The sequence below is a fragment of the Halichoeres trimaculatus genome, unplaced genomic scaffold (assembly GCF_033239565.1).
Source record: "Halichoeres trimaculatus isolate MK-OKI-2021-1 unplaced genomic scaffold, fHalTri1.1 fHalTri1_scaffold_15, whole genome shotgun sequence".
Taxonomy (NCBI): domain Eukaryota; kingdom Metazoa; phylum Chordata; class Actinopteri; order Labriformes; family Labridae; genus Halichoeres; species Halichoeres trimaculatus.
Window position 1 is genome coordinate 8,263,671 of NW_027437193.1, and position 17,967 is coordinate 8,281,637.

General features: G+C 40.9%; 1 protein-coding gene across 2 annotated transcripts in view; it reads left to right on the top strand.

Moving 5' to 3' along the window:
* The first annotated feature begins 1,043 nt into the window (after positions 1-1,043).
* LOC141804305 (enhancer of polycomb homolog 1-like) overlaps positions 1,044-17,967 on the top strand; it is a 30,846-nt gene continuing 13,922 nt past the window's right edge. Inside the window, exons 1-3 of one of the 2 annotated variants that reach the window (XM_074688658.1) lie at positions 1,044-1,356; positions 4,800-4,900; positions 16,207-16,366. In XM_074688658.1, coding sequence (XP_074544759.1) covers positions 16,267-16,366 — 100 coding nt within the window. In that variant the 5' untranslated portion in view covers positions 1,044-1,356; positions 4,800-4,900; positions 16,207-16,266. Of the gene's footprint in view, positions 1,357-4,799; positions 4,901-6,432; positions 6,908-16,206; positions 16,367-17,967 lie in introns of those variants that run through there. The other variant, XM_074688657.1, reaches the window with a different exon arrangement.

A 17,967-nucleotide genomic window follows, 5' to 3' on the forward strand; every position in this document is an offset into this window, starting at 1 on the left:
TAGAAACTACATTGTATTGTCTGGCTTGTAACAATATGGATATGTTATACTTTTTTCTGGCCTACTGGTGCCATGCGGTAAAAGTTTACTTTTTTCCAACGTTAACATAACTAGAATGTTTTCAATGGAATTGGTATCCCATCTCCAGCAGAGGCATTTTGAAAATATTTGTCCCTTTATGAAGAATGTGATAACCCCAGTCTAGCTATAATTGCTTTGTTGCCTGTTGGACAGGGGTGGGACTTAAGGTTAAAATCTATTTCAGTAACTAGCTTTTGTTTACAGAAATGTTTTCTTTCCTTTTCTTTTCCTTTTTTTGGGACTTTGGTCAAGAATTTTATGGAAAGCTTGAGTCCTAAATAATTAAGCTTGGAAGATTTTACTCTGTACTGTTAATCCTTAAAGTAAAAGCTACACATCAAAATTACAGCTGAATAGTACACAAATGATAGTCATTGAAGTAGATAGAGGAGATTTGATTGGTGAATGCGCTCATACTTAGGTCACCCCTGTCTGCTTAATTCCCCGTTGAGCCACCACAGTCAAAAAGCACAGGCACGCCCTTGCTGATCAGCTGTTTGGTGAATTTGCAATGTTTGATATGCTCTAAATAGCTACACTGTGTGCAGATGGTGGAAGACTAAGCTCACGTGCAAATTTCTTGAAAGCTGTGCCAAGCTTTGTCGAAAACTTGTTTCTTTTTTACAAGTAAATGTGATATTTTTACTCCCGTTTTCGTTGTTTGACAGCCATTATTTCTCACAATGAGCTGTCGAGAATGATTAATAAAAAGATGCGTTTGTTTAAACTCTAATCAAAATTAATCCCTGTCAAAATACTTTCAAAATGTAAGACATAAATGTCACACCAAAATGGGCTAAAGGCTAATGCTTATATTGTGACATTATCAGCCAATCACGTTGCGTTCCATCCCTGTGGAGCGTGACGCCTCGAGCCCAAGTCTCTCCACAGGTGATTGGTGGCTGCGGCTGTCCAATCAGAAGCCGTGTTTTACAGCAAAGTTGTTAACCCCCAACAGTAGCACTTTGGTGTCCACCTCTCTAGTTTCAGCCTGCTTTACATCGACAGGAAAACAGACTTTTCATCGACCGAAAAACGCTCGTGTCGAGGGGGATACAAATCGGACAACGACTGCTTTTGACAGGATACCGGCACACCGTGTGTGTTTTCTCCTAAAAACCAGTTAGAAGAACTAGCAGTGGCTAACGTTGATGTTAGTTGGATCCTTCTCTGGCTAGCTGCGTCGTGTTGACTGGCGTTTTTTATAACTTCTGACGTGCAGAAATGTTTTTCATCTGTGTGTAAAACCCGGACGTTTGCTGACTAATCGACCTGGTGAGTATTTTCCTGTTATGGTATTAAGTTGTATCGACGGTCGCCAAAAAGGCCCACCGTGAACACTGTTTCTGGCATCAGATGATTTCATACACGCAATCAAATTCCTGGCTGGTCAGCTGGATGCAATTCAGCCCTAAAACACACTAGTTCCTCGTCAGTTTATCGGCTTTTAAGGCAAGGAGGCGGTGATATCAATCAATTTAGCCTAAAGGATTATTTTCATTCTGTATAACAAATATATACTTCACAGGTAGTTACATTAAAGGAAAAATTATAACGTCGGAAGCCTGATCCAGAAAACAGGGAGAAGAGTCATTAGCAGAGTCCATGACGGCTTTGAAGGCCTTATTGCAATGATATCATATGAGGGATTTGCATCATCCTGATTGTAAATGTAACATTGTTGGATCATGGGGTTTAGGGTGTGTGGCTAAACAGTGCCAAGCAGCTCCTGTGGTCTGACAGGGAACTGCTTGGCCCTGGCCTGCATGGGTCTGGATCCGTCATCACATTCCCTGCATTATCCAGGCAAGGCAAGTTTATTTCTAAAGCACCTTTCATACATAGAGCAACTTAAAGTGCTCTGAGAACATTACCGAGTAGTATTATGCTCAATCCTTATGTTATGTATGACCCTGCTGCTAGCTATGTTGCAGCTTGACATGGTTTACAGCTTATAAAACTCTTCATCTCAGAATGGTGTTTTTGAACCCCTCCCCCCACACACCCACCCCATTTCATCATTTGTCGTAAAGACTTAATTTGAACTAGTGTCTCTTTTATGGCTCCCTAACACTCTGGAAGCCTCTTCCACTGTTGCCATTTTTTTTTTATAAAGTTGTATTTTCAGGTTCAAAATGTAAGTTTTTTAAAAAAGCAACCTGTCAGGAAACGCAGAATATGACCTGTAAAGTCTGGGGAAAAAATCCTTTATATGCGCTTTCAGAAAGTCACCAATTTGTGATGTCACAATTTTAGTTTTCTCACATAATTCTTAGTAGACCAAAGCATTTAGATTTAAATTGAACAATTAAATCAAATGAAAAAGCACATCACTTCCTCAGAAATTAACAACATCAACATCCAAGATAGATTTTTTTTAATTAAAGATAAGAGTTTATTAGTTATCAAAACACCAAGACAACATGTGCTTATTTTCTTGGAGGTCTTCTGAATTATAATGCCTTCACTGTGAATTTTCTTAGTTTTTAGGAATCCCAGAAGTCTTCTCTGGGGTCTAAGACCCTCAAGTCATACGCAGCCCTTTTTACACCTTTCACCAATATCTTTTATGTTGCAATTGAAAAAAGAATAAACTCAAGAATTACTAAAGAATTAATTCAAATAGGAAAAACAGTTAGCCACAAGTGGTTGCATTCATTAGGGTGGGGTAGGTGGTGTCAAAGAGGAGCATTGTTAGAGTCGACTAAAAGGTGGTCTTAGTCAGGCCTGGTCAAACATCCTCCAGGAGAAAATTCCAGGTCTGTGTGCTCTTTGATTACAAAATCCTGCTTTGTTTCCTACAACAATAGTAGTGTGTCTCTCATCCTACATGGACTCAAAATGGAGCTGGTAACCAATATGGCCAGGCTTTACAGACCTGCTTCCTGTCAGGGATAAAGCCCACTGTTGTAGTTGTCTCACTCTCTATAAAAGCCTGTTCAGGACAGTAGAAGAGTAGTTCTTACTACACCATCTACATCAAGGGAAGTTAATCAAAAAAGGCCTAGAAATTGGGTCTTCATTGTTGTCCTGGGATTGTGTCAACTCTGTGGCCATTTGGGGACAAACCCCACCCTCATGGGACATTTGCTGGCAAGCACAAACTATGTGAGGTATGAGAGTACTGTAGGTTGAGAGAGCCTGTTAGCATGTTTACAGACCCTACCAAGATTTCAAAAGGGACCCAATTCCTAAGGCAAAATAATTATATTCAAGCTGTTGATGTTTTTCAGTAACAGGACACTCAAAATGCTTCATGTCTACAGATCAGCAGATCAGAGTTTGTGTTTAAAAGTAGGAATTGCAATGACAGTTACAAATTAATCAGAGGTTCAAAAAAACAGAATTTTTATTTTGATACACAGTAGCTCGCATGTGTGACAATAATAGTGGCAGAGAGCTCAGCTATAAAGAAAGGACAGGATACATCTTTGAAGTTATTGATTAGTCACTGTTGCTTCCACTGAAACTTATCACATGTAGTGTTAAAGGGATCAATGCGCCAACAAAAGCTAATAGTTTGATTTAATGGGAAATATGGTGTTATTTCTCTCAGATTTAAATATTCACATAAAAAAGTTGCCATGATTTCAGATCTGTTTTGCATGATTTAACTTTGTTCCTGTTGTTAATGTGCACACAATTTGTAAATTTTAAAAAACATTTTTAAAAATTAGACATCCAAAATTCACTTCTTGTTATCTAGTACTCCCGTGTGATTCCTTTGTATCATAATTTAGTGGCGTAAGACTTCTTAAAAAACGAGCCAGTTGTTGTTCACCAAGTCAATTAACCCAAATACCAAAGGCAGCCTGCTAACAGGCTTTAGCTCTGCTGACAATAAAATGTGTCTCTGGAGATCTCATCGCCACTTTTAGTAAAATTTAGTTCAGATATCTTATTCAACAAGATTTTATGAGTCAAATATGATCACATTCACTTCCACAGGGTGTATGTAAATGTGTCCCAAGGCATATTAAAAGGACTGCCTTCACAGCTGATGTTCTCTGTGCAAACAGTATCTCCATTTTGCCCCAACCACATCCTACTGAAGTTAAAACAATGAGAAGAAGCAAATAGCAACTACCTGCCATCTCTACATACATGGACACAAAACTAATCTCTATTTAGATTACTGGTTTAAGACAATACATTTGGTTAGCTTAACTCTGCTTTACCATGATCAACCACAGGAATGAGGGGTCACTAAAGTTTTCAGAGCTGCTGATGTTGACAGCACAGTAGCAACCTTTTCTACCTCTTGTCCCTAAATTCAGAGGGGAAAACTTTGACCTTTAAGGTAAAATGTGAACTTCAAAGACGGAATATTCAGATTTGAACATAGCAGAAGAATTGTGCCTCATCCAACGTCTTGACTCCTGACAAAACTTCAACTCTGCCTGTGCAACTGAAATGATGGCACATTTTTGAGGCATCATTTGAGTTAGGATTTAAAAAAAGTAACATAACAGAAACGTACGGCAGCTCAGTATAGCGTTTTCAGGGGTAGTTCCTATCACCTGAACCGACAGCACTGGGAGAGTTGTGTTCAAGTGGTGGACAAATGTTTAGTCCTTGCTCCGCCCATTCACCCCTTTAACAGTTCACAAAAAAAGAATATGGCTTGAAGGGCATTTTGTTTGATGTCCTCACAAAGCTGAGGTTTTGTTATCCTGTCATCCAGAGTTTTAACTCAATGTTCCTGTTGCTCTTCACAGCTAACTCTGAGGTCGTCACAATGCCGTCAGTGGATTTAATGATGGACGGGGAACTATGTTTCCTGTGGATGGATCCTGGCTGAACATAATGTCTCCAACTGGTAAGGTGTTAAAACAATTTAAGACTAATATTCTACGCATGGATAACTTTGTTGTTGCTGTGGAGTGCTACTGGTGTTGCGTTGTGCATTTTTAGCACAAACCTATCAGTCTATGATCCCTACATCCACAACATCATGCCACAAGTAATCCCAAAAAATACTTTTACTGAGTCACACATCCAGCTGCACTGCGTCTTAAGCGCTAATATGCTGCAAATGGTGTATTTTTGCTCTGTTCAGAGACATGTTGATGTTCTTGGGTCAGCTCCTTTACCTGTCAGACCAGAAGAGGGAGACATTGTTCAGGTGGTGAGCATGTTGCTATGATACACTGCACCTGGCATAAACAGGGCTCTCAGGTCTGCTGTTATGAGCTCAGCGCTGATAGATAAGGTTCAGTGGATCTGAAAAGTTCAGTTTACAGGAACAGCTCCTTCTGTGGTATTTGAGGCGTTGGCCTGCAGTCAACAGTGTGGAATTCTAACTCCTACCTGTGTACTGATTTTGTTGCTCCATTTTTTAGACAAACTACGCAAATACAGTCTTTACACTGGAGCATTGAACTGAAAATGCAAATAGATGTGTAAACAAAGATGAAATGGCATGTCTTTTTTCTGCTCAAATTTGAAGTATATGAATTGTGGTGTTTTGGATGCTCTGTAATTATAGTTGTGTTGCTTTGAAGAACCAGAAGCTGATATTTGACAAATTGTCTTTGAAAATGTTGTAAACTTAGTTTGGATCCCACGAAAAGAGGCTCGACTTTAAGTGCTTGACAACAAATGTTACCTGATCAAGTTTAATTACAAGAGAAAATAATAGGGGGATATGAGGACAAATAAGCTGAAAAGATAAAGCAATTAACAAATCAATTTAATAGAGGAATGAGGGGCAATATAGGATGGAATAGAATAAAAGATATAAAAGAGATTAACTGGTATGAATAACAGAAGGCAAAGAAATGTACTGTAGCATACTTCTTTTTTAAAAGCAATGCAATGTGGCTCAAGGACGCTAGATTAAGTACTTAAAAGGAAACAATTTTAACTTTTGAAATACAGAGCAGAAAAAAACTATTTGTGTAGCTATTAAAGAGGTGTGTAAAAGCAAAAACATCAAATTAAGCTATATTGTTATGGGTCTCATTACCATGCAGACATGCACTGTAACATTAATAATTATTTAAATTTTAATTTGTTCTGAAAACGTAATTTTGATGGCGACATTTTTATATACGCCAACGTTTTTGCATCATTCATTCAAGGTTAAGTACGTAAAAATATTAATGTAATTCAATATTTTGTATTTAGTTAAAGTAAATTAGTTGTTAGTTGTTTTTTTATATGTTAATTTATTATTTTTTCCGTAAAACAATCTGTTTTTCTTAATTCTATAGTTATTTTTTGTAATTTATGTTCCGGCCATTTCTAATGTTTATTTCAATAATTTATGTGCATGTGTACAGAGGAGTTAGTTTGCAAGAAAATGCCCCCTTCCCCCCACCCCCGCAACGCGCAAGCGCTAGGGATCGTGTGGGAATGGTCGGTCCACGAACTGGGGGTTGGACCGCTCTTAGCGAAACAGAGCAAAAGAGTTTTAAATGTCCGCCATGTTGTCCATGGCGCACTGAACCAACGGTAGGGAGCGGAGCGTCGGAAAAAAACAGTCCGAGAGAGAGCGACCAAGATCCGGGCCTTCCCCCGGCTCCGTTGGCGACGCCCTAAATACAAGCTACAACCATTCGAACGTTAGAATAGAGATAACCGCACAGAAACATCCATGAAAGCTCCACTCGGTACCGTTGTGAATATTAGGAGATCCGATAGATTTATATTGCATCTCGACTTGTGAAAAATGAGTAAATTGTCGTTTCGGGCACGGGCGCTGGACGCTTCCAAGCCACTACCCGTCTTCCGTTGTGAGGATTTACCCGACCTACACGAATATGCATCCATTAACCGGGCTGTGCCACAGATGCCTACGGGGATGGAGAAAGAAGAGGAATCGGTATGGTTTTAAAATGTGAAATATATGCTGTGGTTTATTTTTTATTTTTGAATCATCACGGGCGTCCCTCTTTTTTTCTGCGCAAGCTTTCACAAAATGGCCGCCAATTTTCTCAGGAGAAACACGACGGATTTCGGTTGTTAACGGCTTCTTTGTGGGACATGGCGGGATGTGTGGGTTACGCTGGGACACATTGTGTCGAGATTGGTTAAAATAACCCGGTTTCACCGGCTTATTTTTGTGTGAGGTGATTTTCAGAGTACAAAGGAGTCATGTGACTTCAGCAATTCCGACATTTTGTCTTGCCTGTCAGGATGGGGCCTTGTGTTGGCGTAATTGCAAAGGACCAGGGCAAGGGGGAGCTAGTGATATCCGATTATATGTGGCATCTGAGCTAGTAGCAGGCAGAAATGTCAACACTACTGCTTTGCTTTAAATATAAACTCAGTCTCTGTCAGTGTGAATCTGATGTAGTGTTTGTTGATGTATGTCTCTGCACACGTTTCTGTGTCTGTTGACATTGTTTTAGCACGTTTTGTTAAAACGTAGCTTCAGTTAGCCGTTAGCATCGTGTCTTGTCAGATCTGTCTGCACATGATACAGCCCTTCATGTTCGTTTGTACAGTGGCCGATGGTTGTTTTTCATCACTGTCTGTACTTGCAAAGCAGCAGCTGTTTGCGAGATATTGCATCTGAAATGATTACAGTGTAAACTCTTAGTTCTCTGCTACAGCTGTTTGGCTTGTTCACTTTTTGATGGAGCTATGATATTAAATAATCCAGTCAGTGGTGTTGTTTTAATTAGCATTTGTCTGGGTTCTTAGTGCTGGCGCTATGATTTCCTAGATAAACAAATCCCACCTTCAAACCATCATCACTTGATAGTGAAAAGCTCTACAACTCATTTGGGTTGCTAATTGAGAGACTATTTGGTTGTCTGACGATGTATGTGTCTGAAGATGAGAAGATAAACAAAGTCAGCCTCTTGCTCGAGCTGCATCCCTCTTGGGTTGTTGTTGTTTTTGTTATCAGGGGGATAGGGGGGTTGTTCATGACAAATCATCCCTGTGGGAGTTCTACAAAGCTGTTCTTCTACTTTTTTCCACATTCATTAGGAAACAGACTTCATACTTGGCTGAATACTGAAAACAAGATATACGCTAATGGCTGACCGTACAGCCTTGGCTGGTGTTTAACTCTAAAAGGGGAAAGAAAAGTTACAAGGGAATAACCTAACTGTAGAGCTTGTGTTTTGCAGCCAGTCTTCCTCCAGGCTCCTGCAAATGCTTGGTGTCAGGGGTTCAGTGTGTCAGATGGCACAGCAGGCTGGCAGACCAGCAGCACGTGGCGCTCAGGAGGAGATCAGTGCAGCGGGAGGAGGTTTGGGGGGGTTGCTGTCACTTCAAAGTCTGTGCTCTGTTCAGCTGGAACACTCAGGTTATGTAAGAATCATATTATCATAAAAGGTAGGCTAAGGTCTGCTACCTGCCTACCTGACAAACGCTCAGTGTTTGGAAACGTCTCTTTTTAAAACTACCTTTAGGTGCTTGGTGGAAAAACACTTTGAGTCATCCACGGTGGGTTAAAGTAATGTACCCCACGCTATTTATGAAGCACTCCATGAAGGGATGTTCTGTTGTACTGCTTGTCTTGTTTTTATACTTTTGAAGACCTCCATTGGGACTTGAATCTGCGAGTCTTCATTTTTGATCTTACAGGAAATAGCTGTTGTGTGTTTCTACAGATATACTTAACCCACTGAGCTCGCTACCGTCACCACCACTCTGTGTTCTGTGGTTCACAGGGTGAGTGTGTGGTGTCCCAGCACTCAGCCAATCAAGGGCTTTTAAAATTGAGCTGTTGAACTCGCACCACAGAACAACGTGTATGCTTTTCTTTGAGCTACATTTAGCGCTTCTGGCTTGAATCATTGTTGCTTGTCTATCTTCTCGGAAAGCATTTCTAAACCAGTACATGGTTTTGTAATTTACATGCTGTGTGTGTGTTTAGTTTGGCTTCATCAGTGAAAACTCCCTGAGCACGTGCAGTTTGTTTGTTTTGGATCAGACACTTTGTCTTGTGTTTACGTTTGGGTGAAAGTGAGGTCAGTGTCTGCAGCCGTGGTGGAAACCCACATGCATCTGTTTTGCCAGACACACTCCTTGTGCTCTTTTATAAAACACACACAGGCACACAGAAATTCTGGCAGACCCCCAGATTCCCACTGCGCGACCTTGCTTGGTGGGAATGTGGAGCGTTTCACCTGTCCAAAGTCTCTGCAGCTTACATGCTGTGTTAAAGAAAGCTGCCATGTCAGCTGTTTCCCTCCTGCTTTTTCCTTCTTTGTTGACAGTCCTGGGCTGACGTCTATGTGGGCAGCGTGGGAAATTAACACAGGCCTCGAAGGCAGGCTCTTGATCCAACTTCACAGCATGTTTGGCAGCTTGGAAAGCTGGAGCTAAAACACCACCTGAGAGAATGACCTGTGAATTTGGGAAATTTCATGAATGAAAGCCCACATACAGTCACTGAATTACTGTCTTCATAGAGCTATCAAAGCAAAACAGGCTGATTCTGTGAGACAGCTTCAGGTGAAATACTTAAGCATGGAGACATTCACTGTTGCTGAGGTGACGGCTGAATTTGGGATTTTTACTCTCGCTTGAAACAGACCCTTCTCATTGGAATCTGGATTCATTTGACTATGCAAAGGCGCCTAAGGGGATGTTTTCATTCAACAAATAACTATATTCATGCTGCATTTTGATGCAGACAAAGCAGAGCCTTTGAAAAAAATGGAGCGTGCTCAGTTTAATCAAATGAGATGAAATCATAAATCAACCCAAACATTGTCTGACCTATGGTTGCTGCAGAAAGTATGAGTCAGTGATTGAAAACAGAGCTTGCAAAATTGTAAGACACATTCAGTGAATGTGAGGATGTTTCCACCTTTTCACGTTCAAAGCCGTCTCTGTCTGCAAAAATGTGTACATAGATCACTGAAAAACTGGATTTTGAATTAAAATCTAGTTTATTTAATACCTTTGCAATGTATAGTCATATGCAAAATGGTTTGTAGATGTTTTAAATTCTTTTTGTCTTGCCTTATCCTCCTGTGTCACTAAGGCGAATGGAAAGTGTCTTGATTCGTGACAAGTTACTTTCAGAGTTTGAATCCTGCAGTGTTGCTGTTAATTTCTCATCCTGCTTATGTGAGGTGTTAAAAACCCTCCTCTCCCACGCAGCACATAAAAACACTTCCCGTATGTAGCGATACATCCCTCGACAGCCCTACCCGACCGTCCCCTGTGGCTGTCCGTCATGTTAAGTGGCATTTACAGTGTCTGGGACAGTAGCCGTCAGAGGCGAGAACGGCGGAGGAAGAGGAGGCTTGGGCTGCCTCAGCAGACTTGACAGTGATCGATGTGGTCATTTTAGAAAGGCTATTTCTGGACTCCAGTGTGCATGTGTGAGACAGCCCCAGCGTGAGAGAAACGCTGTGTGTCAGGGCACCAGCTAATGCTCTGTATTCTGACCATTCACCTCAATCTAAGTCTATTTATTCTCTGGCAAACAGCCACGGCCGGGAAAGTAAACAAACACATCGCTTGATTAGGTTTGGCAGCCAGCGTGTTCTCGCTCAGGGCCATTTTTGATTTTATGAGTTTTCCCCTCATTGTGGAGAGGCCTGAGGAAGTCAGTGCGAGGGTTTGGCTGATCGCTGGGGGGGTGATTCAGTTGGAATCTGATAAGAATACGAGGGTTACACAAGCATAGATGCACAGAGGAGGTCGTGGCAAATACTACAGATTGGTTAAATGTGAAATAGTTTTGTGTTGTGAAACTCAACTTCTCCCACTAAGAGAGCAGCTACATCATCAGAACAGATCGCCAGAGTGGATGAAGCTATAAATGTGGAATAAAACCATTTGCCTTGGGTGTAACAGATTGTGTGGAAGGTAGTTAGCCCCGATAGTCCAAATGGTGTTGATGAGCACATCGCTCTGGGATGTAATAAAAGACATTTTCATTTAGTGGACTCGTATGTTAGATGTCGACAGACGTGATGGTTTACTTTAGGTCACTTATTGAAAGGTAACTTTTCCCTTTTCAAATCATATCCCTGTTTTTGTTCTCGAGATTCGTTGTGCTTTCAAGCTAAAGTAACACTTTTTGTATACATTGTGACGACTGGATGTTGTGCTGTGGACTCTATCATGATCATGAAACGATTTAAAGAAGAGACTTTGGAAGAATGCCGTAACCAGGATTTATTGTTACCAGTACAAAACTGTCAACACTGACCAACACTGATGTGCATCACCTTGATAATTCTCTGTCATCAAAACAATCAAGGATGAATTTCAAGCTAAAAATAGCAAAACAATCCCCTGCCATGATGGTTCTTCCACATTGTTGTGAGGATCTATTTTCCTTGTCTATGAAACAATGCTCGGCATGAGAGTCGGCAGAACGAACACTGATCTTTCATGAATTGGTACAGCTCTCTGAATCATCGCATTGAAAAGCCTGCCTGCTTTTTCTGCCACAGAGGCTCAAATAAATCTGTTTCCTGCTACAACCAACTAAAACTACAAAGCTGAACACTCACCTCGTGTAACCTCTCTAAAACAGTTTGTCGTCCTCATGTTATGGAATCCACGTGGTGTCAGTGAAAGCCTACATTAAAGCAAAATCCATTTGACATCATAAGCTGGAAAAGCTTGAGCTGAAATGACCCATTAAACCAGCTTATATAGAAGTTTAAATTCCCTCTCCATGTAATGGGACTGCTTAGAGGAGTCAGACGCACTGCTAGGGCGCTGAATGTTAATAATTACAGTGTTTGGACCCACCTCAGGATGAGGTGTCGGCTGGATTAAGAGCTGGGTCCACACCACAAAATGCAACCCAAGAGCATGGTACCAAATCTGTGTTAAAAAAAGCGTTTCACACAGTGATGTGTGGAAATGTCAGCCAGCAGCAGCTGAGGTGATACATTTCTGCTTTCTCGCGCACCTGCGTGGAGATACAGCTGGAAGAAGAGATTGATTGGGTGGAGAATTTGAATTTCAATGCAGATGTTGACTCATAATTCAGGATCTATAAACGCTGAGAGATGAAAAACTTCCCATTATACTACTGTATGGGCAGGGGCGTATTTAGTGGTTTGGGGGCCCAAGGCAAACCCAGTCGATGGGGCCCTCCATGTCCTTGTAACCCATCTTCCTCAGAGCTAGACTGGCCTCCCCTGGGTCCACTGTCTCTTTCCGAGAATCAAGGCACGAGACAGTGCTAATCTTGTACATGGTAACTTAACGCAACTAAATGCATTTCCTCAAGTTCTGTACTTTAGTTTGATTTTAAAAAAAGTGAATACATAATTTAGTCCACTTTGTCCTGGATTTGAAATCTTTTATGGTTAATTGACAGCTTATTTGTCCCACAGTGGGGAATTTACAGAGTAACAGTAACAAACAAGAAAGTTGGAAGTGAAAAACATTACAATAGGTAAATATTGAAAAAAATAATAATTTAGTAAAGAGAAAATATGTAAATATCAAGCAAAACATAAAACTGGAAAAAAAATCTACTGAAAGAGGTGATATTGACAGTTACCATACTTTTTGGTACTATTATTTTAAAATTAATGTATTTTTATTTGACCCCCTGTCCAATGAGTTATGTAACAAAAAAGAGATTTTTTTACAATAATGTTTATCACCAACTCAAAAAGTTTGATTTTTAGAAAATTATCCTGTTTCCTGGGCTAGATGAAGTCCTTAAAATCCTAAAAGTCGTATACCTTTATCTGAGATCTCAGAGCGACATTGTTTTTATTTTCAACTTGGTTGAAAATGAGAAAAAAATGGGAAAAAAAAAGTTTTTTATCACTTTCTTCCTGAATCAAATTTTCAGATCTAGCCCATTGAATAAGAAGGGAGGGGGAGTACCCAAAACCATCATTAAAGATTAAGACTTTGGATGTATTTTGAAGCATGTGAAGTAAGATTTAGAAAAAAGAAATGCTTTCAATTGAAGAGAACTTCATAAATCAGTTTTTAAGGGGTGCTTTGGGGGCCCCTGGGAATCTTGGGGCCCCAGGCAACTGCCTGTGTTTGCCTAATTGTAGCTACGCCCCTGCATATGGGATAGGGCAGAAGTATTTTCTATTGGCTGCATTACCTATTGAGACACAGATAAAGCTGAGAGGTAGTTTACAGCACAGTTTATGGTCATAGTACGTGTGTATCAGATAAAACTACATAAACTATGTAAGCACTTTTGAAAGCTAAGGCAACAACAAGTACATGTGTTTGTCTCTTGTGCCTCTGCTTTTTACTCCACGCCTAGTATTCCTAACTGGACACAGTATGATGTGTCTGTTGAGGGGTTTGTAACTGATGCTATAATAGTTGATGCAAAGTCTTGCTGTGGATGTCCCCTCAATCTTGTGTCTCTGTAAATATCTGCGTACAGGCTTGATGTGAAAGGAACTACCTTTTCCACTAATGTTTTGTGTTCCCTAAGAGTTTGCACTCGCATTACACATCAGTGACTATGCTGTGACTGGTCTTTGTTGTTTTTATCAGTAGAAATTGTCAGTTGTTAAAGACTGTTTGTTTTTCACATGGTGTGACTGTTCTTCAGTGCAGTCACGCGTGCTTTCTTTTTGGACTCATTCATTCACACACTCCGTTTGCCTTCACTTAACTTAGAAATTCCCCCCTTCCCCTCCCTTTTCTACTCTTGTGTCTCTGACAGCCTGAGGGAAAACAATAAACACACACCTTCTCCTTGGAGAGCTGCTGTACGAGGCCGGCAGCACGCTGCCTTGTTGACAGAGCGCCTGCCTGTGGCACAGCGCCCAGCTCAGGGGCCAAAGGCTCTACTACAATGACTGACTGGGACTGTTCAGACAAGCAGCCCGCCAGCAAACCAGTTAGTCAGCTATCCAGCCTGTCTGTTTTCCCTCCTTCAGGCACATGAGCCCTCAGCAGGCTTGGCAGCAGCCCGCTCTCATCACAATAGCGGCAGTTAGATAAGGCCAACCGGCAGAGCGTTGGAGACAAATAGTGTCAAGTTTTCCCTCAGTGTCCCTACTCTGAGATGACGCTGGTGGGTCAGATTTAAATGTAGACGTCTTAAGACTTAAATAATAACACCTAATTCTCACGGAGAGGTCTATAAGAGCAAAAGATTTCAGGAAACTCCACATTCAAAGCTCTGTTTCTGCAGAGCAGGATTGTTTTGATCCTGTCAGCTCTTCTCTGGCTGTTTTTCAGAGATTGTTGTATTGTCTGGTTGCCAGATGTTGCTCAATGTGTAACTGGATAATAGTGAGTTTCCTCCCACAATTCAGTCTGCAGGTGTACATTTGGCTTGTTTCTACGTGAGTCACTTTGTTGTTCCCTCAGAACACAAAGTGTGATGGAGTGGCTTTTGTTTGGTAATGTTTGACTTTGCCATCGTTGGCTCACGATTTGGTCTTTGAAGCAAACTTCATGGAAATATTCTTGAGCTGTGGGTTGTTTCAGCTCTTTGAAAATGTTATCCTCTCTTTTTGAAGGGCTGATTCAGCTACAGAATTTATTGTTGTGTTTGATATGATGCTTGACAAATGTCACCAATTCCAAACTTTATGTTTTGAGTGGACTTTTTCCAGCTTTCAGACATCAAAACAGTTTGAGCACATTGATCAATACAGTTTGACGTCTTTTCAGTCAAACCCATCAATCTGATGTGCTTTCGCTGCCTGATTACTCGCTCATTCACAGATTCCTTGCTGACAGTCAGCAGTATCTGTATAAGCAAATCACAGACTCATTTATGTTGTGTTCTCTAAGGCCAGCATTGACATTCAAAAGCCTGTGGGGTAACTTGTGAAAATAACCTCTCTAAAAAAGTAGGAATTAGAGCAGAGCTGTTGTATTGATAGGAATGATTCCTAAAGGTAAATGGCTCCAACTGTTCCTGCATGGAGACTGATATTACACCCAGCAATGTGTCTTTTCTGTGCATATGTGTGGCCCTTTGCACCCCCTGCAATGTTATACCAACTCATTAGATAAACAGCGCTCAGTTTAACTTTTTTTTTTTGTAACGGTTTTCCTAAATTTTTCTTTAAAAGACCATGAACTGTGTTGCTTTTTAGCAGTTAGTTTATATTTTACAAGCTAACATCTGTAATTAATATGTTAACATTGGTAGTCGCTGCTGCCCTGGTTCTTTTTGGGCTTTTTTTAAAGGGGGCATATCATGCTGAACCCTGATTTAATACTTACATATAATATAATACATTTGAAAACAAGACCTTTCACCCCCTGAATTTTCGAAAAATGAGATATTGTATTTTTTCTGATATCCTAGAACGAGATTTGATGCCTCTGAAAAGAGGTCATTGCCATTTGGCTTAGAGATTTTGACCTTCATGACGACATGAGGATCCTTTCCTTTTTGTTGGAGTAATCTGATAAAGCAGCTCCTCCTCTGTGATGTCAGTTAGTCACACAACCGCCACCGAGGGATACACCCACCAAGAGCCGAGTATAACCGTATAAACTATACATGTTACAGTACCGGTTTGACTCGCCACACTGAAGCGTCCTGAGATGATCTGTGTCGAGGTGGATTTTCTTCCTCCTGAGCTGCAGAACCGTCCGGGTCTGACTCGGGGTCCAATACAAAAGGACGTATCCTACACTCTGCCATTTTATTAGTGCTATCAATGCCTTACAGTGAAGTTTTGGCAAACAGCAAACTTACTGGGTTTCCCCTATCTAGTATGGCGATTTTGTAAATACTGCCATGCTGCAAAAACCGCCCCCTGGCTCTATCCCCTCAGCCCCTCTGATAGAACTGACCAATCAGAGCACAAAGGGCTGTGACGTTGCGAGGTTACTAGAGGTCATTCTCGAAACAGAGCGTTTTAAACGAGATCTTCAGAATGGCCTAAACTGAAGATATTGAGAACGCTATTGTGGGGCAATGAAGGAACTAAATGACTTGTACTGAGGGCAGAAATGCTTTACAGGAATCCTAGTCTGGCATAGTGAAAAGGAGACACAAGCATGATATGTCCCCTTTAAAGATCACTGCGGCTGCTTTTTAAGCCTAAGCTAGCGCTACCACATCACATCGTATCATTTTGGAGCTCTTATTGCTCTCATATCAGTTTAAGGAGTCTGTCAGCTCAAAGACACCAGTGTACTTTGTCATCTGTCGCTTTGTAATCAAATCTGTTTGAATGGTATGAAACTGCAGTCCATGTGTCTCAACCTCCATCTGTGTCTCTGCAGGAACATCATCTCCAGCGGGCCATCTCGGCACAGCAAGTGTACGGCGAGAAGCGGGACAACATGGTCATCCCGGTCCCCGAGGCAGAGAGCAACATCACCTACTACGATTCCCTCTACCCTGGGGACTACAAGATGCCAAAGCAGCTAATTCACATACAGCGTGAGTGGGCTTCTCTAATGGCACGAGAGTGATGCAGGAGGCAAAGTGGATGAAGCTGAGAAAATGATTTGGATAAAGAAGAAGAAGAAATTAGTTGGATGGGGTGCATTTCAGAGCCTTAGTTGTGCCATTAGGTTGTAATATTTTTCCCCTCAATTACTGCAAATGCGTTCAATTACTCTCTGAGGCTGTTCATCAAATTTGTAAGAGGCAATTAGAAGATTTTTCCTCGTTTCTGTTCTTTTGATTGCCCATCAAACACCACTTAGTCCCAAAAAGTGTGATTGGATTAACATTTTGACTGTAAAGCAGAGTATGAGGACTTTTTAACAGCTGTCATGACTGGAGTGATGTTTTGCCGATGCAGCAAAATTAGATGAGACCAGATTTTAGTTTTTAGGGGGGAATTGATGAAGTAAGGTGTGTAAAAGCCTTGAAAATGTTTGATTTATTTATGATTTATAGATAAAACAGGTCTCTGCTGTTTCTTATAGGTTTTCCTTCATTTAATAGCATTAGGCATGTGTTTTATGAGCTTTTACCGGCTTGTCATATGTTTGTCAAAGTAAATGAGTTTGTGAGATTGCCTCGTTCAGTTATGATATAAAAGGAAAATGAGTCGGCCAGATTGCTGAGTTCAGTGACCACGTCTGTCACAAGTGGTTGTCATGATTGTTTCTCTAAAGGGAGGCAATTTGCTGAACTCTAACAGAGACACTGTTATCAGCAGGAGGCTGAAAGGACAAATGTTTGGTCCTGTCAGAGCGCTGTTGGTCTAATTTCAGAGTTTTCACAGAAGCAGAGACGGTCTGAACGGTGTAGGAAGAGTCTGGGGTTATTTCCAGGTTTGAAAAGTGTAGTTTGCTGCCAACAAGCGTTTTTGGACACATACAGCAAACTCTAAACATTTTGTCTTATCCACCGCAGTATAAACAAAAAAAAAGGAAGAAAATAGATTGAAATCTGGATGCCAGTCTTTCTTGGGAGTTTTCCTCAAAGCTGGTTCATTATGAAAACACGCTTTCTTAATTAAATCTGAATGTAAACAAAAATACAGCGAGTCTGGGGGGTTTAGTTTTCCAACAGAATACATTAAATGATTTGAATCAGTCTTGCTGGTCTCAGAGGTTTGAGGAAGCTTAATTCAGCGGATAGCTTTTATATTTTCTCTTTCCTGATTTATGTTCACACTTAACTGAAAGGAAAAGGCAGAGAGTCACATTTTATGCTCCATCTAAAATGATAATGATGGTGGTGTTTGCGTCACCCGTGAGGGCGACTTTGAACTGCAGAAATATTACATGTGTAATATTCCGCTGTTAAGTCTGGACTCCATTAACTTGTCCTGATAAATAGTCGGGTCAGAGTGTATTTTTTCCAAGTCTACACAACAAAACAGGCAGTTATTTTTCCCTGCATGTCAGTTCTCTCTGTTCCTCACACTTTCAGATGTCTGGAGGGGCAAATCTGCTGTAATTACACCAGATAATCATCAAGTGTGTCTGTAACCTGCAGACCCGACAGATGCTGGTGGACTGTACTATTACTGCATCACTCTTTTCGGTTAACTGCACGCCATTAGCCTTTTGTAGTTCAGTGAC